General features: G+C 37.2%; 1 protein-coding gene across 7 annotated transcripts in view; it reads left to right on the top strand.

The window, feature by feature from the left end:
- The first annotated feature begins 9,617 nt into the window (after positions 1 to 9,617).
- LOC126603827 (thioredoxin O1, mitochondrial-like) overlaps positions 9,618 to 25,865 on the top strand; it is a 90,953-nt gene continuing 74,705 nt past the window's right edge. For 2 of the 7 annotated variants that reach the window (XM_050270799.1, XM_050270798.1), the window contains exons 1-4: positions 9,639 to 10,042; positions 10,205 to 10,267; positions 10,359 to 10,406; positions 10,515 to 10,597. In XM_050270799.1, the coding sequence (XP_050126756.1) occupies positions 9,805 to 10,042; positions 10,205 to 10,267; positions 10,359 to 10,406; positions 10,515 to 10,597 (432 nt within the window). In that variant the 5' untranslated portion in view covers positions 9,639 to 9,804. Of the gene's footprint in view, positions 10,043 to 10,204; positions 10,268 to 10,358; positions 10,407 to 10,514; positions 10,598 to 25,865 lie in introns of all 7 variants that reach the window. The other 5 variants (XM_050270804.1, XM_050270801.1, XM_050270800.1 and 2 more) reach the window with 5 other exon arrangements.

The raw sequence follows: 25,865 nt of genomic DNA, 5'->3' as shown, positions 1-25,865 counted from the left end.
TACAAAAGCTTTGCCAGGTTTCGATAATTTATGTGATGACACATAATTGGCAATAGGATATTTGGACCCTTTATTTGTGTTCGGTGAGCATCAGTTAGGTGGTTTTTCTTAGTTGTGCTTGAAAGGTAACTAATAACTTGAAGTATTTGGTTAAACGATAAACCTCACAATTGGCTAGCCATAATAATTTTAAGAGGTGCCTAATTTGAGAGGTGAGGAGAATCCAACTCAAAGAGATGAAATGCCACCTCCTCCTCCACCACCTCACAATTGGCCCTTAATCACGTTGTGAAATCTGGAGCCCTTGTAGTGTAAGGGCTTACCAAATGCTCCCTTCCCGTGCTCTCCTGTGCAAAGAGCACGGAAGTTCTCAACGAAATCTGATGGAGCTTTGTCCTTGTAGAGCTCCATTACTATTTTTCCCATCTTTCCAGTTCCAAGTCGAATCTGAAAGAAGACCTTCAGATTCATTATAATACCTGTATTAATATACAGTAAATTCAAAGATTAGTTTCATGTTAATAAAGAAAAGAAAAGATAAAAACACACACACACACACACGCACACACACTCCAACTGAACTGGATTTAACATGCTTATTATTAGTTCCAATCTTAATATGCTTATGTCAAGAATTTAACATGAACATTTCTCAATTAATCAGCAAATACTCTTAATCTCCCATCTGTTTATTGATGAAAACAAGCAAAAAAAAAAAAAAAAAGATCTATTAGATCAAAAATTTGCAAACAATCCCAACGAGTATTATCATATATGAATTTTATTGGCCTATATGTCCCCCATTCAAAAGTCACAGAAACATAGACCCAAAAAGGTGCCCCCCATCCAATTACGCAGACAGTAGATTTGCAATTGGTTGGTGAGAAAACTTAAAATGTTTTGTTCCTCTTTACTTCCTTAATTAATATTAAAACAAAGACTTTATCAAACAATCAAATAGCTATATAAGATTGAATAGAAATGAGGGAAGAGAGAAATATACCGTAATTAGTAGATTGCAGATACCAAGAGAAGATTGAAGAGAAATGAGACAAGATAGAGAAAAATCTTAATTAAAACCTCAGCTCCAAAAATTGTATCCTTGAGAGTTAGGAGGTATCTATGTGAGAGATGAGTGAAGGGGAGGGCTTCATTTTTAGAGTTATGAAAGCATGCCCGTACAACTTTTACATGCATGTTAACCCATTTTTATTTTCTTATTTACAACTTTGCTATTTTGTCTCTTTCATACTATCACAAAATCTCTCTATTGGCCTGACAACATCTCTCTCCATACCAGAAGGCATGCATGCCTCCTTATGAGTGTAGCTTAACGTGTCTCTTTATGTTGCCAATTGTATCCTCTTGGGTTTTATTTTTATTTTTATTTTTTTTGTTTTTTTTAATTATGAAAATCAAATCTAAAGGCTAAAACATTCATAGTCTAGCACTGAGTATTATGTAGCATTAAAATCACACATGTAGCATATATTGTGTCTCTTAAGAGCAATGCTAACAACCACTTCTAAGTTTATTGCTAGGACACTTGCTAAAGCCAGGTTACTCTTGTGCCCTTATTTGCTTTCTCTTTCTCCTCCACTTCCACGTTTCTTATTTTTCTTCTTCTTACTCTAGTAAATTTCATCTTATTTTTCCAAAACACATTAAACAAACAAGGCGGCCAATATTCTTAGATTAGTCAAGCAAAAAAATCGATGCTCCTAGTTTGTTCAATGAGAACTTGAATTTATTTGAAAAAATATTTGTTTTGGAAAACTAAAATGTAGTCTAATGCTTTCTAAAAAAAACCACAACACATTAAAGAAAATAAATGCACATCTTACAATTCAAGACAAACAAAAAATGTTTGAGATATTAAAAAATCAAGAACGTTTAACCAAAAAAAATTAACAAAAAGAAATTAATCTTTTCGTTGAATTTGGTCCAATTTTACTAGGTTCCAACATTTTCTTTAGACCAGAAAACCTTGTTTTTTAGATTGGCTTTGTTGTCATAATATATTAGCCCTTCATATAGGTTCCAATCAATAAAAAAGAAAAAACCTTTTTCTTTCACCATTCTTCACATCCAGGACTAGGAGTATTGTTTCCCTTTAGTTGCTCTATATTTCTCAACTATGAACCCACAAAAGGTGAGTTATTTACATAGAACAGGTTCACCGTCATATGACGTTCCGACCATACATTGTCATGTGAAAAAAAAAAAATTACACATGACAATACATTGTTAGACAATGGACATCACGTGATCGTGAGTCAGTTTTCAAACAATGCAGTAAAACTGTCTAGGCTAGGCTATGAAACTGGTAAGAAAACAATGAGCGGGAAGAGAAAGATTTGAGAGATAGAGGGAGAAAGTAAAGCTTTGTATTCTTCACATTGAAAAACTAAATGACTCTTACGCTATGGTTATATAGCAACCATTCTTACAACAACAATGTCTATATTGCCCTCTGACAAACTCCCTCTAACTAACTGCAATCACAACTAACTCAATCAATTGCACATTGGCAAGTGTCATCATCTTAGCTTTACAATTGTCAACATCTTAGTATATCCATTACTTCCCCCCCCCCCTCAAACTTAGCTAGGAGCTCCTAGACTAAGTTTGTGACACGGTCAAATAAAGATTGGACTATGTAGTCCTTTAGTAATGACATCTGCCACTTGGTCTTCAGTTGGAATGTATTGGACTTTCAAGTCACCCTTTTGAACCTTTTCTTGAACAAAATGATAATCGGTGTCGATATGCTTTATCCGAGAATGGAAAACAGGATTTGAAGTCAATGCTAATGCAGAATGGTTATCACAATGTAGACATGGATGTTCTAATGTAGTTTCATGAATGTCTTTGAGTAATGACCTTATCCAATACACATCTGCAGCACAATGTGTAAGAGCCTTGTATTCTGCTTCTGTTAAGTTTCTGGAAACAATGGATTGCTTCTTTGATTGCCAGGAAATTGGATTGGAACCTAAGAAGACTACATAGCCATTTATTGATCTTCTTGTGTTTATATCCGCAGCCCAATCTAAATCTTAATATACTATCCTCCATTAATAGATAGACAATCCTGTCCTGCTAATGGAAGTCTCTACTTAGGGACTCCTAGCACCATTTTTAAGTACCCATTTAAAAATTTAAGAGATAGAGAGAGAAAGTAAAGCTTTGTATTCTTCTTCACATTGAAAAACGAAATGACTCTTACACTATGGTTATATAGCAACCATTCTTACAACAACAATGTCTATATTGCCCTATAACAATCTTCCTCTAACTAACTACAATGACAACTAACTCAATCAATTACACATTGATAAGTGTCATCATCTTAGCTTTACATTTTTCAACATCTTAGTACATCCATTACGTTTCATGTAAGTCATTCTCTTAAAAAAGAAAAAGAAGTGCAAAACAGGAGGAGAAATCTAAAGCAAAGAACGGCCATAAAATTGACTCCCATTCAACTAAGAGTGGTGCAATCCACACACTATTTTTTACCTCCCACACACCTTTGTTAAAGGTTGTCTATTGATTTTTGGCTATTCATTCGATCAAACGGCAAAAAACTGAAGAAAAAAAATATGTAAAAGGTGAAAATAGATGTGTAAATATGTCAGAATAAAGCTAGAGACTCTCTTCTTCTATAAAAGGAGATCATTCTCCTACAATGGATCCCTAATGTCACTATGAGGAGCTTGAACCAATGTATTTGTGTTAACCCTTCACTATTAATGATAACTCCTCTACTCCATGGACGTAACCAATCTGGGTGAACCACGTACATCTTGCGTTTGCTTCCTTATCTGTATCTCTATCTCTTTACATACTTATCCTCACTAGTGACCGGAGTAATCGAGAGAAGGTCACAAACTTGACGCTTTACGTTATTCCAAAATCCTCACCGATTTTATGCATCAACATGTTTCATGTAAGTCATTCTCTTGAAAGAGAAGAAGAAGTGCAAAACGGGAGGAGAAATCTAAAGCAAAAAACGGGCGTAAGTGTAAATTGACCCCTATTCAAGTAAGTGTGGTGCAATCCACACACCCATTTTTACCTCCCACACACCCTTGTTAATGGTTATCTATTGATTTTCTGCTATTCATTCAATCAAACGGCAAAAACTAAAACAAAAAAATATGTAAAAGGTGAAAATAGATGTGTAAATAACTCTACTCTAAAAGTAATTTCAACTTTATAGTAACTGAGCCAGTAGTTGGCAGCATTGCTCATTCTTAATATGTAACCATCTTTGAATCAAAAAGGTTGGTGGGAGAATTTCATAGGGCCCTTTAAATTCATTCAACTTTGATTCCATAAACTAAAACAGTATGTCCAACCTAGATCAACAAAAATGTTGCTATGCTACATATAGAAACTAGCAACCATCCCTCGCAGATGACATAATATTTCTACAGTCTGGCGCATCATGGAAGAAAGGGGCACCCAGTCATGAAAAAGTAGTAAATAAGATTCACTATCCTCCATTAATAGATAGACAATCATGTCCTACTAATGGAGGTCTCTACTTAGGGATTCCCACCATCATTTTTGAGTACTCATTTCAAAATTTAAGAGATAGAAAGAGAAAGTAAAGCTTTGTATTCTTCACATTGACAAAGCAAATGACTCTTACACTTTGGTTATATAGCGACCACTCTTACAACAACATTGTTTATATTGCCTTCTAACAATCTCCCTCTAACTAACTACAATCACAACTAACTCATTCAATTACAAAAGGACAAGTGTCATCATCTTAGCTTTACATTTGTCAACATCTTAGTATATGCATTACGTTTCATGTAAGTCATTCTCCTAAAAAAGAAGAAGAAGTGCAAAACGGGAGGAGAAATCTAAAGCAAAGAATGGGCATAAGGGTAAATTGACTCCCATTTAGTTAAGTATGGTGCAATCTACACACCCCTTTTAACCTCCCACACACCATTGTTAATGGTTGTCTATTGATTTTCTGCTAATCATTTGATCAAACGGAAAAAAATTGAAAAACAATATGCAAAAAGTGAAAATAAATGTGAAAATAAATGTGTAAATAGCGCTACTCTAAATTAATTCAACTTTATAGCAACTCAGCCAGTAGTTGGCAGCATTGCTCATTCTTAATATGTGACCATCTTTGAATAAAAAAGGTTGGTGGGAGAATCTCATGGGCCCCCTTAAATTAATTCAACTTTGATTCCTTAAACTAAAACAGTATGTTTAACCGAGATCAACAAAAATGTTGCTATGCTACATACAAAAACTAGCAACCATCCCACGTGGAAAGCTTCATTTACAGAGTTCTAGCTTCGAAAGCTTCATTTACAAAAGCTCTAGCTTCAAAAGCTTCATTTACAGAGCTCTAGCTTCGAAAGCTTCATTTACAAAGCTCTAGCTTCAAAAGCTTCATTTACAGAACTCTAACTTCAAAAGCTTCATCTACAGAGCTCCAACTTCAAAAGCTTCATTTACAAAGCTTCACTTACAAAGCTTCACTTGCAAAGCTTCACTTGCAAAGCTTCACCTACAAAGCTTTAGTGCAAGGTATACAAATACCGTCTTCGAACAACCACCACTTCGGCCCATACATGGATTCAATTTGAAGTCTCCAGCTAACACACTCTATTGACCGAAGTCTTGGGGGACTACATTATGTACCATATATTGGGCCTCAACTGGGCCTCATGAAAAATACTTGGGGGACTTAGCTCATTATCTATGTACTGAGGAGCGAGCCCTTATTCTATAAAAGGGACTCCCTCACTTTCATTAGAGATGACCCATTATTCATGTACTGAGGAGCGAGTCCTTATTTTATAAAAGGGACTCTCTCACCTTCATTAGAGAGCATCGCCGCCAGATGAGCAACCGCCTCACCGCGAGCATCACTCCTAACCCCTCACTTATATATTGAGGAGCGAGCCCTTACTCTATAAAAGGGACTCCCTCACCATCATTAGAGAGCATCGCCGCCTACTGAGCAACCGCCTCGCTGCGAGCATCAACTCTTAGCCCATCACTTATGTATTGAGGAGCAATCCCTTATTCTATAAAATGGACCCCCTCACCTTCAACGCCACAAGCCGAGCCAACCAAGGCAACATAAGCCACAAGCCGAGCAACCTCGCAACATGTGCTACTTCTAGTTGAACATCATTTCACATTGAGCACTGCCTCATATCGAGTATCAATTCTAGACGACATCTAGTTACTTCGGCCTACACATGGACTGAATTTCAAGTCTCCAGCCAAAAGACTCTCTTGACTGAAAACTTGGGGGACTATTGTTTGTACCATACTTAAGGCCTCTGTATTTAGATCTCGTATAAATACTCAGGGGACTCAAATGTAATTATGTAATAAAGGAATGGGCAAATATGTAATAAGTGAGGAGCCCTTATTCTATAAAGGGGACTCCTCACCCTCACAATAGAAGAAAGCCTCACATCCCCTCTCATATTCAGAAAAGCTCATCATCACATAAGGAAGCTCTCTCTCCCTCTCATCGCTCTCATCCTCACAAAGAAATACAATAATTAGTGTGGACGTAGCCCAAACATTGGGGTGAACCACGATACATCTTGTGTTATTTACTTTCTTGCAGATTCACGGTCGGATTTACGTTGTTCCAAGACCCCTCCAGTTTTGTGCATCAACAGACCTCACACATCCTCCTCAAAATGAGGACCTTAGGAGAGCAGGACTCCATCAAATTAATGGGTCTCACTTTGAAACATTAGATGGTTTAGCAAAATTACAAAATTAATGAAATGGGGTAAAGTGAGACACAAAGTTGGCATTTAGGGGTTAAGAGAGACATTTTGAGTGAAAATTTATCATATCTTGCCAAAACTTACACTTCGATTTAAAAAATGTGAGTTTTTATATAAAAAAAAATCAATTATAACAAAAAATGTACTTGAATATGCTTAAATGCCCAAAAAATTAAAACCAAACTACACTACACCAAAAATCCTTGAAGTTCCCATACTATTTGGTTGTCACCGTAAAAAACTGACTTGATTACTGAAAAGTAAGTTTCAACACCATGGAAATATCTTTTGTCCACAAAAAAAAAAAAAAAAAAAAAAAAAAAAACACACACACACACCATGGAAATATCTAAAATACTAACAATAGTAACCCTGCCTCTTTCATGGGTTGTAATTCCAACCTTGCTATATGAGTTATTATTGATGCAGGTTTTCGTAATTTTCTTTCCCACCAAAGCGGAATCAAATTCTTGGAATCCAGTTGCGGACAATTTTTCCGGGGATAGGCCATAGAATTCAGTTGCTCTGAATGCGGTATGGGTGGGTATTGGATCAAAGGGAGCTTTATTTCTTTGCTAGGATAAAAAACAATTATGATCAGAATTAATAGGCTCATACACATCGGTAACAATTTTTACCCAATGAATCCAGATCCATTCATCAGCTTGCAAAAGTTGCATACTTTGTTGTTGGTGAATGAATCACCACAATTTCATACTGTTGTCTAAGAGGGTTTAAACTTTAAGGTTTATATTGTTTTTACTGGGTATTTGAGTCTTTTCGAGTGTAGATTTGGCTAAATTAGAAATTATTTATAAAAATTTGATTTATGAAATTGAGTATTAAATTTTAGCTCTTTATGATAAATAGTCATTTTGAATTTGATGGGGCAAAGTTAAACTATAATTGAGTTTCATAAAGTAAAGTGAGACCAAAGTTGGATTTTAGGGGTATTGAGGAATACCTATTGAATCCTTCCTCTAGTATCGTCTCTAATCCCTACGAGAAATTAGCCAAATTGGAAATAATTGACACTTTGAGTTGTGACCAAAGATGAACGTATATTCTTAAAGGAATTGACATTTTATGACGATGACGGTCAAATGTTAAAAATAAATGTTTTGGATAAGATAATCCGACCTGACCCGACTCATCCCAACCCGTTCAACCCATTTAATGATCAATAATTTGATATGGGAGTGTGCTATTCACACACTGCTTTCTCACATATCTCTTGTTAATTTCTGTCATTTGATCTTTTTTAATTCAATTGATCTGATGATTGTAAATTAATAAGGTGTATAGAAAGTAAAAAATAGTGTGGATAGCATTAGGGGTGGGCGCGGTGCAGTTTGGTGCGGTTTTGAGTGAAACCACAACCGAAACCGAAACATTTTACGGTGCGGTGCAGTTTTGAAGCCAAAACCGAAATGAAACCAAACCGTTCGGTTCGGTGCGGTGCGGTTTCAAATGGTTTCGGTTTGGTTTTTGAGAAAAAAAATGTACAATTTAAAATATACACCTATTTATGCATAAGACGGTCTTATTTTCCTCGTATATTAATTAATGAATATACAGTAAAATTACAGCAAAATTGCAGCAAAAAAGAGTCAAAACTGCAAAAAAAAAAAAAAAAAAAAGCAGCAAAACTGCATAAAAAGCCACTGTCATAATGTCATTCACATGACTACATCCACACCAAATCAAGCAAGCTCGAGCAAAACACATAGTGCATTTCTATGCATGATTACCTTGAGTTCACTTTACATAATCTCATTTTGCACTTATATGATTAAGTACTGGTGGCTATACATTCATCTCTAATGTCAAAGTTATGAACTTTATCTACCAGTTTTTATGTACCACACTATTAGCTTGCCTACTGGACATATATAAGAGACGTTCGACGCACTGAAAGTATTCAACAACATCCTAGAATTTTCTATAAGCATGCCCGCCCATCTCTTAGTTATCAGGTTCCTAGACTTCAATACCAAATAGAGGGAAAATGGAATTAAACTCGACCTTTGCGAAACATATAAGAAATGCCCAAATAAAATTACCATTCATTCAACAAATTAAGGAGTAGGTAGTACTACTTGAGAATAGAGATACATATTTTTATTCTCTAATTAAAGTGCCAAATATTAAACCAACATGGTGGCATTAATTGGCAGGAGGGGAAAGGCGTGGTGGCATTAATCGAACGATGCGGAATAGGCGTTGTGGCAGCGGCAGCAAAAGGTGGTGAAGCAGGGGCGGAGGAATTAGTACTACTAGCTATATATATATATATATATAGATCAAATATTGCATAATGATGAATGATACAAGTTCTAAGTTCTAAGTTCTTACCATATTGCTGAGCTTTTGATTTGCAGAGATTAGATTAGGGCTTGCAGATGAAGGGGATCTAGGCAATGGGCATGCAAGGCAAGCAATGACTCAGTGAGGTCGTAGTCGCAGAGGCAGAGATGCAAGCAGGCAGTCGTAGAGGCAGTGATTTGCAGAGTTGCGGTCGCAGACTTGCAGTCGCAAAGGCAGAAGTAGAGATGCAAGCAGAAGCAGTGGAGTCGAAGTGCAAACCCACCGCAAAACCAAATCTATAAGTTATAACCTAGTTGAAAAGTTGAAAATATAAGTTATATAACATTTATTTATTATATGGTGTGGTTTCGGTTTCGGTGCGATTTCGAAAACCCAAAAACGAAACTAAATCTTTTTGTGTGCCACAGTCTGGTTTTGAAACCGAAACCGTTTCAAAACCGTAAAACCAAACGGTTTGGTACGGTTTGATTCGATTCGTGTTTCGATTTCGGTTTCGGTTTTCGATTCGAGTGCCCGCCGCTAGATAGCATATAATAGATAGCATATCCTAGATATGTGGTCGGTTATCGTGTTGAAGCCCTAAACGCAAAGGGATACAAGAACCAAAAACGGAGCGACAGCCGACCGAAATAAATAAATAAATAAAATTTAGACACAAGGAAGCGATCGAGGGAAGAAAATGGCGAGGGTAGTAGGACAGTTGCTTAGCAATCGCAACAATCCCTGCCGAGGTCTTCTCCATCATCTGAAGCAGCAGCAGCGTCCTTGCAATTTTATCCAAACCCAAACCCTAATTTCGGCCAGATTATCATCACCAGAGTCAACTCCTTCCACTAAAGAAAGCCCCTTCAACATTTACAACCTTCATGAATTTGCGAAAGAAATTGTGTATGGCCGGCCTCTGCATCCACCCACAGGTACTTCCCCACTCTCGGCCCGGTGCACCCTTTTTTTTTTTGTCAAAAGTTTGTTAGATTGGTCATCGATGAGGTTCGATCCCACGCAGTTTTTGTTTTTTTGTTTTTTGTTTCTGTTGTTGTCGATGGTAGTGTTTTCACAAATATTTATATTCATTTCAGGTCCCTCTCATGTTATCCTTACATCACCGGATAAGCTTGATCGCGACATTCGAAATATTTCTTGTAAATTTCTTTAATTGTTTGTTTCTTATAGGACACACTCACTGTGACTCGCATTCTCTAATTATTGTTTCTTTTTAATTCGTTCGGATAGTTAGGGGTTTGTCAGCAGTTTTCTACATGACTGGGCGCCGTCGTCCTAGTAAGTTGTACTGAATTTATTCTCTATGGGGTGTGTTTTGGTTTGGTTCAAACGGATTCTCGTTTACCAATTGACTTGCTATCGATTTTGGTCTGTGTTCTTGTGCAGAGAGGAAGCTTGTCGATTCAGTCCTTATCAATTTTAGTGGGCAGTTCCCACATGTGACAATATATGAGATGGTCCTTCCCAAGGTTTAGCATTGTAAACTCAACTGGTCTTCTGTTAACTTTGATTATTTATTGTCATGAACCCATTTTTAAGTTAGTTTTATATTTACTGTTTCAAGTTTGAACGTAACATTAAGGCGCGGACAACTAATGTGTTTTCATTTAAGTATAATCGTGGTTCTTAAGATTAATACGTTATTGTATTTATTTGAGGATAGTAGGAATAGATAGGAACATACGAGGTATCTGGAATTACTCCGACCTTTGGCATCATGCTAGAAGTATATCAGAGAATTTAGAAATTTCTGGCATCATGCCGGCCTTCGGCAGTACACTGAAGGTGCTTTAGAGTCACTCACAGTGAACCTGTGCCTCACCCTAACTGGAAATCCACAAAGTAGCCCCTTTTATAGGCAGAGTCTGGGAAAGATCCACATTAATACACTATGGAATTCTGAAGAATATTTTATGGCACCTGATGTATTGATTTTGTAATATAATATAGAGAGAGTCAAAGACAATGAACCTGCTGACTACATCTGTAAAATGCATCTACTTCATAAGAAACTAGGAATACTCTAATCTGTTGAATTTTAAACCTGGCTCCTGGATGGGGGTGTATTTGAACACACGATCTTTTTACCGTCTTTGAAAAAAAAAAAATGAATAGCACCCAATTTTGATATTTCTGGGTCCTTTCGTCCAATTTGGAAAGGAAAAGTTCTTCCTAATTTACAGGCGTCAGCTCATGAGAGAGTTGTTACTTGATAAGGAAGCAGATTCTACAGGAGCAGATTAGTTTCTCATGTAGTAATTTTCTTTTTCCATATTCTAATTATCATCTGACTTGCAGCCTTTTAGAGTATGTTTGTTTGCCTTCACTAGCATTCTTTGGACTGGACTAGACTAAATAATAGTCCAGTCTGATGTTTGTTATTTACACGGAAAAACGTTACTGAGACTAAAGGGGACTCGCCCCGACTGAACGCCTCGCTAGCCGTTCTTAGCGAGAGCCCTCGATTTCGAGCAGACTCCTAGTCCCGTCCTCCCTCGCAGCTGATCCATCCGTCTTCTTCTCCTTCGCACCTTTGCCATCTCCCATCTCTTTCACGACTTCGCCGTCTCATCCGAGTTCGAGCAGGACGAGGAGGTTCTCAGCGACGACGGAGATGCCTCTTTTGACCTCAAACTCTTCGTGGGTAACCTTCCCTTCAGCGTAGATAGCGCTCAGCTTGCTAGTATCTTTGGGAGCGTTGGAAATGTCCAGATGGTCAAGGTAATTCCTTGTTTTCACTCGAAATTTTGTAAATTTTACTTGAAATTTGGGTGAAAAGTGAAATCGGTTGTTGCTGGTTTAGTGTTTTGTGGGTTAAATTTGGAAGGTTTTTAGCAGGTGATATATGATAAGACGACCGCAAGAAGTAGAGGATTTGGGTTTGTGGCTATGTCAAGTGTTCAAGAAGTTGAATCTGCTGCTCGCCAGCTAAACGACTACGTAAGTCTGACCATTTGCTGATATTTTCTTATATATGCGAAAGTTTGTGATTTGCAAATTGGTACTTTATTTGTAATCGTATTTATACGAACGGGAATCTATTTTGAGAGAAAATGGAAATTTTGTGACATTTTCTGCCCTGCAACTTCCATGGTTGCGTGAGCTTAAGTAGGAATTAAGTAGGAATAGAGAACAGAGTAAGAAGTCAAGTGGTAACTTGATTCCTGGAAAGCAATATGTCAGTGTAAGAACACAGGCTCTAGTGACCATTCTGTCCTAGTTGGCGAGAAATGGTTTTGCTCCTACCGAAAATGTGGTCGTGTCTCTGGCAAAATCAATAATTGAACCACATGTTACCAAAGAGGAAGACATAGTGGGTTGCTCATTTCTGTTGAATATGTTGGATGCTGTGAGTGGGGTTGAAGTGATAGAGGAGCAGCTTAGAACAAGGAAGGATTACCAAGAAGTTTCTAGCATCATGAATGTGGGGATGACATATAGCTTGTTGTATAGTTCAGCATTTGAGTGTGAAGATCCTACGCAAAGGAGGGAACTGCTACTAAGGAAGTTCAAAGAAAAACACACAGGTAATCTGCTACACTTATTTACAATTTGCTATGCTATCATCTTAAAGCTCCAAGCAGTGGAAATGTGAAAAAGAGTAATATTATTGATGCATGTACATTTTTACAATGATAAGGAGTTCATGGTTTTGTATGTTGTTTTATTGGATTCAGGTGAAATAGGCAAATTTGACAAGGTGCAGTCTACCTTTTGGAGGGAATGGAAATTAAAATTAGAAGACCAAAAGCGTTTGCAGATCGTCGTACAACATTAGAGAAAATAATCCCTGGTGTTGACACAGTACGCTTTTAGTCTTAGGACTTTGATTATATTAAGAGTGTTGTGCGTCCCTTGATTGATTCAGTCAAGTTAGAGAATAAGCACATTTTGAAGGATGTTTTAACATTAGCTGATGAATACAACTTGAACCGTTCACAGGTAGGCAGCTTTGTAGGCTTACATCTCTGAATTCTATAACATAGAGATAGCTTTTTCCCCCATTGAGTGATAGTGATCTATTGTTTCCTTGCAGATCTTTTTGTGTTATTTGAGTTCTGTCCTTGTTTCTGAGGTTTGGACCAATGATGATATTACTTGTGAAATTTCGGAATTTAAAGGTGAAATAGTTGGCTATGCTGTGGAAACCATCAAAGCTGTTTCATATATTGTATACGCTGCAATTGATGGATGCCATAAGGTGCGGCTTGCTTACATCTTTGGTCTGCTTTCTTGCTTACATCTTTGGTCTGCTTTCGGTGAGATCAGACTCAGCCATCGTAGTAGAGTCATAAATGGCAGTTTTGATGCAGCAAGTCCGGCGTGTTGTGTGACCGCCGTATGCCACTGAAGCTCAAGGGAAAATTTTATAGGACGGCAATAAGGCCGGCGATGCTGTATGGCACAGAATGTTGGGCGGTGAAACATCAACATGTACACAAAATGGGTGTAGCGGAGATGAGGATGCTTCGTTGGATGTGTGGGCACACGAGAAAGGATAAGATTAGGAATGAGGATATCCGGGGTAAAGTAGGAGTAGCCGAAATTGAAGGAAAGATGAGAGAAAATCGGTTACGGTGGTTTGGACATGTGCAAAGAAGGCCTACTGACGCTCCGATTAGAAGATGCGACTATGGGACAGAGGTTCAGGGCCGAAGGGGTAGAGGAAGACCTAGGAAAACTTTGGAAGAGACTCTAAGAAAAGACTTAGAGTACTTGGATCTAACGAAGGACATGACACATGATCGAGCACAATGGCGTTCTAAGATTCATATAGCCGATCTCATTCAGTGACTTGGATTTTCCAAGTCTCCAACCGAGAAGTTTTCCTCACTCGGGAAATTAAGGGAACACTACCCCAACCTACATGCTCCACTCAGAAAGCTTCAACATACAAGCTTCAACAAAAAAAAATTCAAAGAACTTAGCGAAGAAGGCTTTGGTGTATTTAACACAATACGTTGAAATGAAGGAAAGCTTATTTATTGATATCCCCGATAATATCCCCGATAAGCTACAAATATGTACATATACATGAGTCAAAATAAACACACAAGAGGGAGCCTTCACAAAGGTTTCTTAGGAGAAGTCTCAGCAGTCGGTAGAGCCCCAGAAAGAGAAGGCACCGGAGGGGGATCATTTGGAGCCTCAGTACTGGACAGAACCCTAGAAGGAGGAGGCATCAGAGGTTGATCATTCGGAGCTTCATTACGCGGTACAGCCCCAAAAGACGAAGGCAATAAATGCCTTTGGAACAAACCCACAAATCTCTGATGATCAAGTAAAACCTGACCATCAGTTTCCTTCATCTGGTCAAGCTTCCTCTTCATGTTTGTAGCATAGTCATGTGCGAGCCGGTGCAACTGTTTATTCTCATGCTTGAGCCCTCTAATCTCCTGTTTGAGACTCATCACTTCAGCCGCCAAGGATTCAACTTGGCGGGTTCGAGCAAATAGGCGTTGGGCCATATTAGACACAGAACCTGCACACTGAACACTGAGAGCCAGCGAATCCTTAACAGCTAACTCATCAGACCGTTTGGAAAGTAGTCTGTTATCTTTGGGTGTGAGAAGGTTCCTGGCCACCACCGCAGCGGTCATATCATTCTTCATCACGGAATCCCCAACGGTAAGAGGTTCAGTAGGGGAGACGAAGGATGGGCGCCATATGTTGTCTGGAGAAGGCGGGGCTGCCTCTTCAACAAGGTTCAAGTCAAAACGACGGTCGGAGGGGCCAGACATTTTCAAAGGTGTTGAAGAGAGAAGAGGTCGGACAAATCAAGATCTTAGAAGTGTAAGAATGAAGCTTCTACTGGTGGAGATTCAAGTGTGCTTTGGAACTTAATGCCAACCCCTATAAAAATCTGCACTCGACGGAGCTTCAGAAATCAAAGAGGCGCCTGCTCAGAAATCGAAGAGGAGTTTGCTTTCTCAAAAGCTGGGCTGCTTAGAGATCACGAGGGTTGATCTCAGAAATCGAAGAGGCGTTTGCTTTCTCAAAAGTTGGGCTGTTCAAAGACCACGAAGGCCGATCTCAGAAATCGAAGAGGCGCTCGCTTTCTCAAAAGCTGGGCTCCCCAGAGACCACGAGGGCCGATCTCAGAAATCGAAGAGGCACATACTTTTCTAGCATTGTCAGCACCTGTCACACGCACACTCAATTTTGCGGAAATTATGGGCATTCTGTCGAAGACTTCTGGGGAAGTAGAAAACACATGAATCTTACTGTTCAATCACCCACTTCCCACACGCAACAATAGCTCATGGGTACCACAGATAACTTTGCCAAAGTTCTCTGCCAAAGTTAAGCACGTGAAGCTTGTGTTGGAAATGTGCCCTAAAGCCAATCATGTGATGATACTTTACGGACATTTCACATGTTAAACTAATCTAGTTTAACATATAAAGGGCATAGATTATTGTTTGAGCCGTCTCATATAAATGTTATATGCTTAAACAATAAAGTCCAAGGAATATGTGATTGGGAGAATGTAATCTAATGAAGTTAGATTCTTGAGACCATTCTTTCGTAGACACATCCTAAACGTTCCTGATCATAGGATTGCCAATTGGGCATTGACAGTCCGTCAAGATCGGTACGTACTATGTCTTCTCTCAGGGAGAGTGATTAGTCTCTAGTCATTGGTGTGTGTGACATCAAGACAAGTACGGTAGGTGCTCAATAGAGAATGAGTTCACTGAACGCGATCAACGAAGAGTTCTCATATTCCATGTCACATGAGAACTCATGGTTGGGATAATGCAAAGTAGTCCTTTGACCTGAGGCATCATAGTTGTCTTGTGGTTAAGACCTTGATCTTTGATTATGTCAAAGTCATCCCACCAGGAGGGTGTCCACGGCATCGTTGGGGTCAAGCCGCTTAGCTATGGAGACAAGTGAATGCGCAACAAGGGATCTCTAACCTTCAAACCGTTTGAAGGAGAATACTCTCTGATATGATTTGAATCTCTGGCCAGAGTATGAATGAGATTTGGGAATGCGTTCCTAATCACATTCAAGGTAATCATATAAGCACAAGACACACATTGGATAGTAGACATGAGAAAATAAACTATCAAACCAAACAATGTGGTCAAGAGTATTAGATTAGAGAAGGACCGTATTGCATTTGTAATCCCAGACTGAATAGGTTCTCCACCTCTTCTGATTAGCTTGGGTAACCATGACATACGGCTAGGTGTCACTCATGGTTTGTGGAAGCCCTAAACGTGTGTAATCACTAAAGGGAGAATTGAAAATAGTTTCAATTCACAATCGATGTAAAATGGTTTTAATCGCCCACTACCTCGCTAAAAGGAACCTAATGGATCGTACACCGTGTAAGGTAGAGATGGACGAAATAAATGAAATGAGTAAGATTAATTGAATGGTTTAATTATTTATGGTAAGGATTAATTAATATGTTAATTAATCAAACGAATAAGTTCGTTAAAGACTTCGGGATAGTTTTGGACCTTAAGGCCCAATGGGCTTCGAACGTCAAGCCCATTAACTTAAGTTGTATGACAATTTAATGAATAAAGATTCATTAAAGCCCAAAAGCCCAAAAATCCCCTAAATGGCCAGCCATGATGAAATGAATTAGGGTTTTGGTTGTTTAGGTCACTTAAAGAAGTGACTATATAAATGATTTTATAACTAAATATTCATTAAGTGAAATAAGGGTTTATTTTTGGGGAAAATGGGTGAGAATTGTCTCTCCATTTTCTCTCTAAAGAGGCCAACACCTTGGAGGTGATTAGCTAGTCATCTAATCCTCCAAGGTCACTCATTCATCATCCAATCTCTCCTTGGTGTAGAGACTTAGAGGTTCTCAATTTTGGGAACTTGGAGAACCTATTCTTCCATCCAAATCCATGGATCTAAGAAGCAAGGAATGAAGGCCCTATCTCTTTGGGTGATTAGCCTTTGCTTATGCAAAGAGGAATCTACAAAGGTATTAATTTCAACTCACTTATTTTTGAGTTGATTATTGGTTCACCAATCTACTAGGCTTTGAATTTCATGGGTAAATGTTTTGTATTTGAGTGCATGTAAGCATGATTCCGCCTTTAATTGTTAATTGCATGCTATATGATGTTGCTCAAATGAACATGTTTTACAAAATAATTCCTTCAAGTGGTATCAGAGCCTAGGTCTAGTAGTTGGTGAATCCTTTTGGGTTTTGTAGTTCATAGTATGTGATCTAAAAGTTGTAATTGTTACAAGCTTTATTCTTGCTTCTTTGAAAGTAAATTTTGTTGGAAAATTTGCTATCTCAAATGTTGTAGATGTTGTTCATATGAGCATGAATATTGGAGCTAAAATTTGGTGCCATGCTTTTGGGAAAATTCGGCCAAAATCAAAGGGTGAATTTTTGGGTTCTTGTTTGACTTGTTAAAAGTGTTTTAATGTGTTCTTTGGAACCCCTAAGTACCCTAGTTTGGTTAGATGTTATTTCCCTTAAGTAAGAATGGTTTTGGAATGTTTTTGGGTGGAAAAAGTTCATGGAAAAATTTGGGTTTTTCATGGATGTTCTTCATTGTTCTTGATGTTCTTGCCAAGAACAAAAAGGTTTGGTGTATTGATTCAAAGTTTTGAATTATTTCATAAAGTATATGTGATATGTTTTTAAATGATTTATCATGTATTTAAAGTGTTAATTATTTGTATAAATGATGATTGAAATAATAATGATTGAATTATTTCATAAACATATCCTTTTACATACACTTGCATGTTTTTTGACAAAACTTACAAATCAACACACACTCCCACCTTATCTTCCCCTAAAACCAGCCACTCCCTCAAAGGGAGTACTTTTGGGGCTTTTATGCAATTACATAAAGTTTTGATACTTTTGTGTATTTGCACTTTGGCCCAAAAGTTTACGTTTTTACGTTTAGGTCCAAAAACGCTAAAGGACAAATTGTTTTGTTCCTTTAATGATGTTTTTGCATTATTAAAAGTTTGGGTTCTAGTTGTATTTACATGAAGTTGTGACTTTTGTGTATTATACAAAGTGACCCCAAAAGTTTTTGTATTTGCAATATGGCCCAAAAGTTGAGGTTAATTGCAAGATGGCCCAAATAGGATGAGAACAAAATTGTTTTGTCTCTTTAAATGAGAATTGAATTTTCATTTTGTTTAGCTCCATTTAAATCAATTTTATGGATACAAAAACCAAATGAAAATGTTGCATTCAATTAATTAGTTAAAGTGTTAATTAATTAAAGGGTGATTATGAACCTAAGCCTAATATAATTGAGCTATGTGAAAGGCGTTTCAAATTTGTTTGAACCATGGGAATGTGTAGATTAAATTTTGGTTGTAATTTGATTTGATCAAATGTTGTAAAAGGGCTTAAGCTCTTCTTTACTTTAAAGTAATTTGTTATATGCAAATGTTGTAATGAGCATAAGCTCACCTTTACTTTGAAGTACTTCTTTCTTGCTTTATACGATATGCATGAAAATGAAGTAGTTGGGTCCAACGCCCATAAGACAACACGCCTTAATGTGATTAAACGCGTAACTAAAATCAATCTTCATTCCTAGACTGAGGTTCAACACAAGGCTCGTGTTGAATCTAAACAAAGGTTCATAATCATCCTTAGGCCCTAAGGCAACTATGTAGTCCATCAAATGAATGCAAAGTTTATGTTAGTAGTATCATATACTCTTGCTTTAAAAATCGTTTTAAAAGCATAGTGGGAGTATTATGTACAACTAAAACAATGAGATGGACCAATAGTTGTTATAGGACCAAAATAGTTTTAATAGAGATTAAAATGTATGTTTATATGTGATGAGACCTAAAACCCTCAACCAAACCAATATTAAGTTGATAAGCGAGAGATGTTTAGAATATCTCTTCGTGGCCTTCCACCGTGGTGGGATCCAATCGTTTATGACTTGTACACCGGCTTCACCCTATCATGGGGGAGTACACAGTGCATGCTTATACTCAGGAGGAATCCATATACATATGATGAGGTGAGTGTAGGCAACGAGGATAGCTATATATCGTATCATCGTGAGGCTATTCTTGAACCCCTTCACACACTAAGCATGGTGGGAAGAACTTAACTAAGTGCAATGGAACCAATATCATATCATTGTGAGGTTACATTCTCTAGAGGCCAAATAAGATGGGTACTTGCATGAGTTGCAAATGAGTAAGCGTACTCTCTCATTATTATTGTTGCTAGCCATATATCGTATCATCGTGAGGTGGGCTTGGTAATAGTGAGCCTCCCATAACCTACTAGGAGTTTCATCCAAAACTCTCGAATTCCTATGAGGGATATGGAATTTGCCAAAAATAGTGGGTGGTGCTATTTTGATTTAAAGACCCGAATCAAATGGCTTAAAATCAATCAATTTATATTCGTTATGTATTTGTTTACCAATATATTTGCAAACGCTATCCAACACTTGACAAAACCGAATGTTTTAGTTTCCGGACTTAGGTACCACAATCCCAAAGAATGTCTTAAAAGGATTGCATATGTATCTAAGTAGTCTCATCCTCACAATCTTACTATTGATAATGTATCATTAGAAGAATATGTTAGAAAATGTCTATCATAAAGAGGACAACACTTTTAAATGTCATAATTCTTCAATTACAATTTGTTGTATGAAGAAATAGGAGTTGCTTTGAACAACTCTTAGTCAATGCAAACACTAGTGCTTGTTTCTTTGTTAAATGAACAAAGAACTTGAGAAGGTTTGTAATTATGTTTAGAACATAATGGTTGGTTGACAAAAATAGTCCATTAACATGGATTTATGATGATTTTGAATCATTGAATGTTGAAGTGATAAACCACTTAACGAGACGGGAACTAGGCAAGGACTTCACCTTTGTGTCCCTATCCTAATCGTTCACTAAGTTTATTGTAAACTATATAGTGAACAATAACCACATACTCTCCAAAATGTTTGATGTGTATAACACAATTGAAAAAGGTTTCAAGAGAGATAGTGGGAGTTTAGGGACCATGACTAATGTAGTCAAAGGTGAAAGTCAAATAAAGAAGATAAATAACTCCAAGGGAACAAACTTTCTTTATGAAAGGATGGATATTGGAAGGGGTATTTGCAAGAAATGTCTTGCAAGTGTCAAGGACACACCTTTCGAAGGTGTTGTAAATTGTTCTTGAATAGTTCAAAACAGTTGGTTCTTCTACTTGAATGCATGATTCTGTATTAGTGACTATGTTTTACAATCGTTGTAAAAGTGTGGCTAATAAGAAGTAGAAGATAAATGAGAGAAGAGAAAGTACTTCACATTCGAAACGTGAATCAAATGTAGATCTCTGCGAAAGCAGATGGTACTTACTTCCTCATATGAACTACCAAAGAAATTGGAAAAACATAGATTGTCTTTGTATTCCAATTTTAAGGAACTAAATTCAGTCACTATGTGAAATGGATAAATGTTTTGTTTGACAAAACAATGTTCTTTATTAATCAATGATTGGATTATGGTAATCTAATTAATTATCTCTATAGTAGAGATAATATGGTGGTGTTAACTGTTTAGAAAATAATGATGCTTAAAACCCAAAAGGTTGCAAGGTAGTGACTAATCCCAACTAAAGTTGTGATACCTCTAAAAACATAAGTTATGAGTTGGTGAAAGATGGATGCTTTGGATCGTTAGATCCGGATCCAATACCTTCTTGTTAAAATTGTATAGAGGCAAAATGTTTGAATCTTTATTCTTTTGGAAAGAAGAAAGAATCACAAAGTTGTTGAGATTAATTCACTTAAATGTTAGTGGCACTTGTCCACAAACATAATATTACTCATGTTGAATTACATTCACCGAAGATCACTCTCGGTTGGACTATAGTTTATTTTGAATAAACACAAGTCCGAATACTTTGCAAAATGTTTCAAAGAATTCAAGTAATGTAAGTTGATGAGTAAGACGTCTAAAGTATTTACCTCCTTAGATTTGATCCAAGGAAAGGTAACACTTTAGATGAGTTTCCTTGAAAGATATCAAGGAAAATAGCATCATAAGATAATGTATTTCTCCATTAGGAGAAGAACGAACTTGAATAAGATTTAGTTCGTTAGATGTTATCTATTACCCATATATAGGATATATACTTCTAAAAACAATATGATTGTCAATGAGAAGATCTTCCAATATTTTCATGACTCCATAAGATGTAGTTGGAAAAGAAAGACAAATCTTAAGCATGTTAAAGATTTGGGATTGTGTGCTAACAAGCAATATTTGTTTGATAATAATCTTGTAGGATATCCTTAAAATAACTTTTGGATATCGCTTCTATAAACCAACTAACAAATGTTGTTTTGTTGGATAGTTCATTGTAATTCTACAATGTGATTTGCCTAAAAGCAAATGAACGAGAGATAGAACTCAAAGAATGGGTTCTTTGAGAGACAAGAAAGTAATCAACAAATATAACAACCTAGTTCCTATACCACAAGCTCCAAGGTAGTCGATAAGGATTTAAAAACCGTCTCAGTTGAATGGTTTTGAACTTTATGACTATGTCATAGAGTTGCACCTCTTAATTCGAAAGAAATAAGAATGAAAATCCTTATGACTACATTGAGTGCATATACGATATATACTCAAGGAAATGGTAAAGTACCATTTGACTCGAAATAATGAAACCTTCATAGCTAATTGGTAGCTTAAGGTGACTACAATCAAAGAGAATGGTTAACTTTAAAGGAACCATTTTTGACGTAGTCTTAGTTTCAATTAATTCGAAGATTGCTAGCTACAACTAAATGGTGATTCAATGTTTTGACATAATATGGGTTTCCGAAACCATTATTAAGATAGTCTTGATAATATATGTGTAAAACTACTAATCACAAGACATGTAAGTTGTAGAGATCCATCCATCATGGATCTTAGCAAGTTAGTGGGAGCTATTTGCATTTTATGAGAAAAATGATCAAATCGTTTGATTTCTCATAAAGATGTAAATGAATCTTTTGTTTACTAGTTTTACAAAAGATTAGTGGGAGTTAATCATGTTCCTAAAAATTTAAATATATATGATATATTAATTTTGGAAATGAAAAGAATACTTCTTCGTTAAAGTTATGACTTTAAGCATTCTATAAACGATAGAATGTATATGGGAGATATAGTCTATATACATGGGATGGAAATCTATAATGATATATTTCATGATATAATTGGATTATATCAATGCCTAATAATAGACAATGGATGCTAGGAAGTTTCTTATATGATGATAAACTTCAATAAGAAGGACGATTCTAGTGAGACTAGTAAGTTGCCCTTCTCAAAGGGAACGTGCCCCTTTGACTCCCAAAGAAATAATGCGTAAATAGAATCCTTTATGCATACGCACAAAGGTGATTTATGTATTTCATATTGTATGAAAAACATTGATATGAGTTGTACCTAGAACGGTACAAGATGATATCAGTGCAAGCCCAGGATCAGAACCATGGCAACTGTTAAGTGAGTCCTTAAGTATTTAAGAAATACTAAAGGATAAATTCCTCAAAGAATGAGGAAGAATTAGAGTAACGTAAGGGAAGCGTAAATGTATTAGATTATGAATCTAATCCATCATTGGATGTTTCTTCATTATGAATGAAGAGATAAACGAATATCTTTTTATTATGAATAAAGAGATATTTGGATGGAAACATTAAAGTAATGACTTTAGTGTGTTCCGTTATGAATGCAAGATATATTGCCATATAGAAGTTTACAACAATGTTGTTTGGATGGGATAGAAGTTTACAACAATGTTGTTTGGATGGGAAAGTTCATTTATGAACTCTCTATTCGGTTCCAACCAGAAAGTGTATGACACTAATGGGGCGATAGCTTAAGCCTGGGAATCAAGGTCTCATCAAGATCCGAACACAAATGAGAGACTGAACCACATGATTGAGAATCATGTATAATGGTGACGTCGTTATTCTCAAGGTTGCTTCTGTGGATAACACATATAGATATCCACTGTCTAGGCCTACTATTCAGCCATTTATGAAATGACTACAGAAGAGATATCATCATTGATGATCAAGCTGATTGGCTCTAGTGCAAGTGGGAGATTGTTGGAAATGTGCCCTAAAGCCAATCATGTGATGATACTTTACGGACATTTCACATGTTAAACTAATCTAGTTTAACATATAAAGGGCATAGATTATTGTTTGAGCCGTCTCATATAAATGTTATATGCTTAAACAATAAAGTCCAAGGAATATGTGATTGGGAGAATGTAATCTAATGAAGTTAGATTCTTGAGACCATTCTTTCGTAGACACATCCTAAACGTTCCTGATCATAGGATTGCCAATTGGGCATTGACAGTCCGTCAAGATCGGTACGTACTATGTCTTCTCTCAGGGAGAGTGATTAGTCTCTAGTCATTGGTGTGTGTGACATCAAGACAAGTACGGTAGGTGCTCAATAGAGAATGAGTTCACTGAACGCGATCAACGAAGAGTTCTCATATTCCATGTCACATGAGAACTCATGGTTGGGATAATGCAAAGTAGTCCTTTGACCTGAGGCATCATAGTTGTCTTGTGGTTAAGACCTTGATCTTTGATTATGTCAAAGTCATCCCACCAGGAGGGTGTCCACGGCATCGTTGGGGTCAAGCCGCTTAGCTATGGAGACAAGTGAATGCGCAACAAGGGATCTCTAACCTTCAAACCGTTTGAAGGAGAATACTCTCTGATATGATTTGAATCTCTGGCCAGAGTATGAATGAGATTTGGGAATGCGTTCCTAATCACATTCAAGGTAATCATATAAGCACAAGACACACATTGGATAGTAGACATGAGAAAATAAACTATCAAACCAAACAATGTGGTCAAGAGTATTAGATTAGAGAAGGACCGTATTGCATTTGTAATCCCAGACTGAATAGGTTCTCCACCTCTTCTGATTAGCTTGGGTAACCATGACATACGGCTAGGTGTCACTCATGGTTTGTGGAAGCCCTAAACGTGTGTAATCACTAAAGGGAGAATTGAAAATAGTTTCAATTCACAATCGATGTAAAATGGTTTTAATCGCCCACTACCTCGCTAAAAGGAACCTAATGGATCGTACACCGTGTAAGGTAGAGATGGACGAAATAAATGAAATGAGTAAGATTAATTGAATGGTTTAATTATTTATGGTAAGGATTAATTAATATGTTAATTAATCAAACGAATAAGTTCGTTAAAGACTTCGGGATAGTTTTGGACCTTAAGGCCCAATGGGCTTCGAACGTCAAGCCCATTAACTTAAGTTGTATGACAATTTAATGAATAAAGATTCATTAAAGCCCAAAAGCCCAAAAATCCCCTAAATGGCCAGCCATGATGAAATGAATTAGGGTTTTGGTTGTTTAGGTCACTTAAAGAAGTGACTATATAAATGATTTTATAACTAAATATTCATTAAGTGAAATAAGGGTTTATTTTTGGGGAAAATGGGTGAGAATTGTCTCTCCATTTTCTCTCTAAAGAGGCCAACACCTTGGAGGTGATTAGCTAGTCATCTAATCCTCCAAGGTCACTCATTCATCATCCAATCTCTCCTTGGTGTAGAGACTTAGAGGTTCTCAATTTTGGGAACTTGGAGAACCTATTCTTCCATCCAAATCCATGGATCTAAGAAGCAAGGAATGAAGGCCCTATCTCTTTGGGTGATTAGCCTTTGCTTATGCAAAGAGGAATCTACAAAGGTATTAATTTCAACTCACTTATTTTTGAGTTGATTATTGGTTCACCAATCTACTAGGCTTTGAATTTCATGGGTAAATGTTTTGTATTTGAGTGCATGTAAGCATGATTCCGCCTTTAATTGTTAATTGCATGCTATATGATGTTGCTCAAATGAACATGTTTTACAAAATAATTCCTTCAGCTTGCAGCTCCCACTACATCGCTCTGACCAAGAAGGGTAAAAGAATAGCAAAGAAACAGCACTAACAAAGTTTAGACCCATAAATTTTGAAGGTCTAGCTACCATATTATTACCCACAAGGGTAAAGGAACAGTACCACTGCTGGATAATTGGAAAGTCCCTGTGTGTCAACCTCTGTGCTTCGTGGCAAGGTAGACTAGCAAACATGCCCAACCTTTACTCACATTCGAGAAAACACTCCCAATAAGATTGCTTGTTCCAAAATCGAAGAGGCACCGTCCTCCGAATCTCGAGAGCCAGACTCCCAACATGACTACTTTCTTAAAATTCGAAGAGAGGGTAAAGGAACAGTACCATTGCTGGATAATTGGAAAGTCCCTGTGTGTCAACCTCTGTGCTTCGTGGCAAGGTAGACTAGCAAACATGCCCAACCTTTACTCACATTCGAGAAAACACTCCCAACAAGATTGCTTGCTCCAAAATCGAAGAGGCACCGCCCTCCGAATCTCGAGAGCCAGACTCCCAACATGATTACTTTCTCAAAAATCGAAGAGACACTTCTCCCCGAATCTTCGAGAGCCAGACCCCCAGCATGATTGCTTTCTCAAAAATCGATGAGGCATCGTTCTCCGAATCAATCGAAGAGGCGCTCGCTTTCTCAAAAGCTGGGCTGCTCAGAGACCACAAGGGCCGATCTCAGAAATCGAAGAGGCACCTACTTTTCTAGCCTTGTCAGCACCTGTCACACGCACACTCAGCTTTGCAGAAATTATGGGCATTCTGTCGAAGACTTCTGATGAAGTAGAAAGCACATGAATCCTA

Source organism: Malus sylvestris, chromosome 15 (genome assembly GCF_916048215.2).
Source record: "Malus sylvestris chromosome 15, drMalSylv7.2, whole genome shotgun sequence".
Taxonomy (NCBI): Eukaryota; Viridiplantae; Streptophyta; class Magnoliopsida; order Rosales; family Rosaceae; genus Malus; species Malus sylvestris.
Note: the sequence above shows the minus strand (reverse complement) of the source record. Positions and strands in the feature narration are given on the sequence as shown.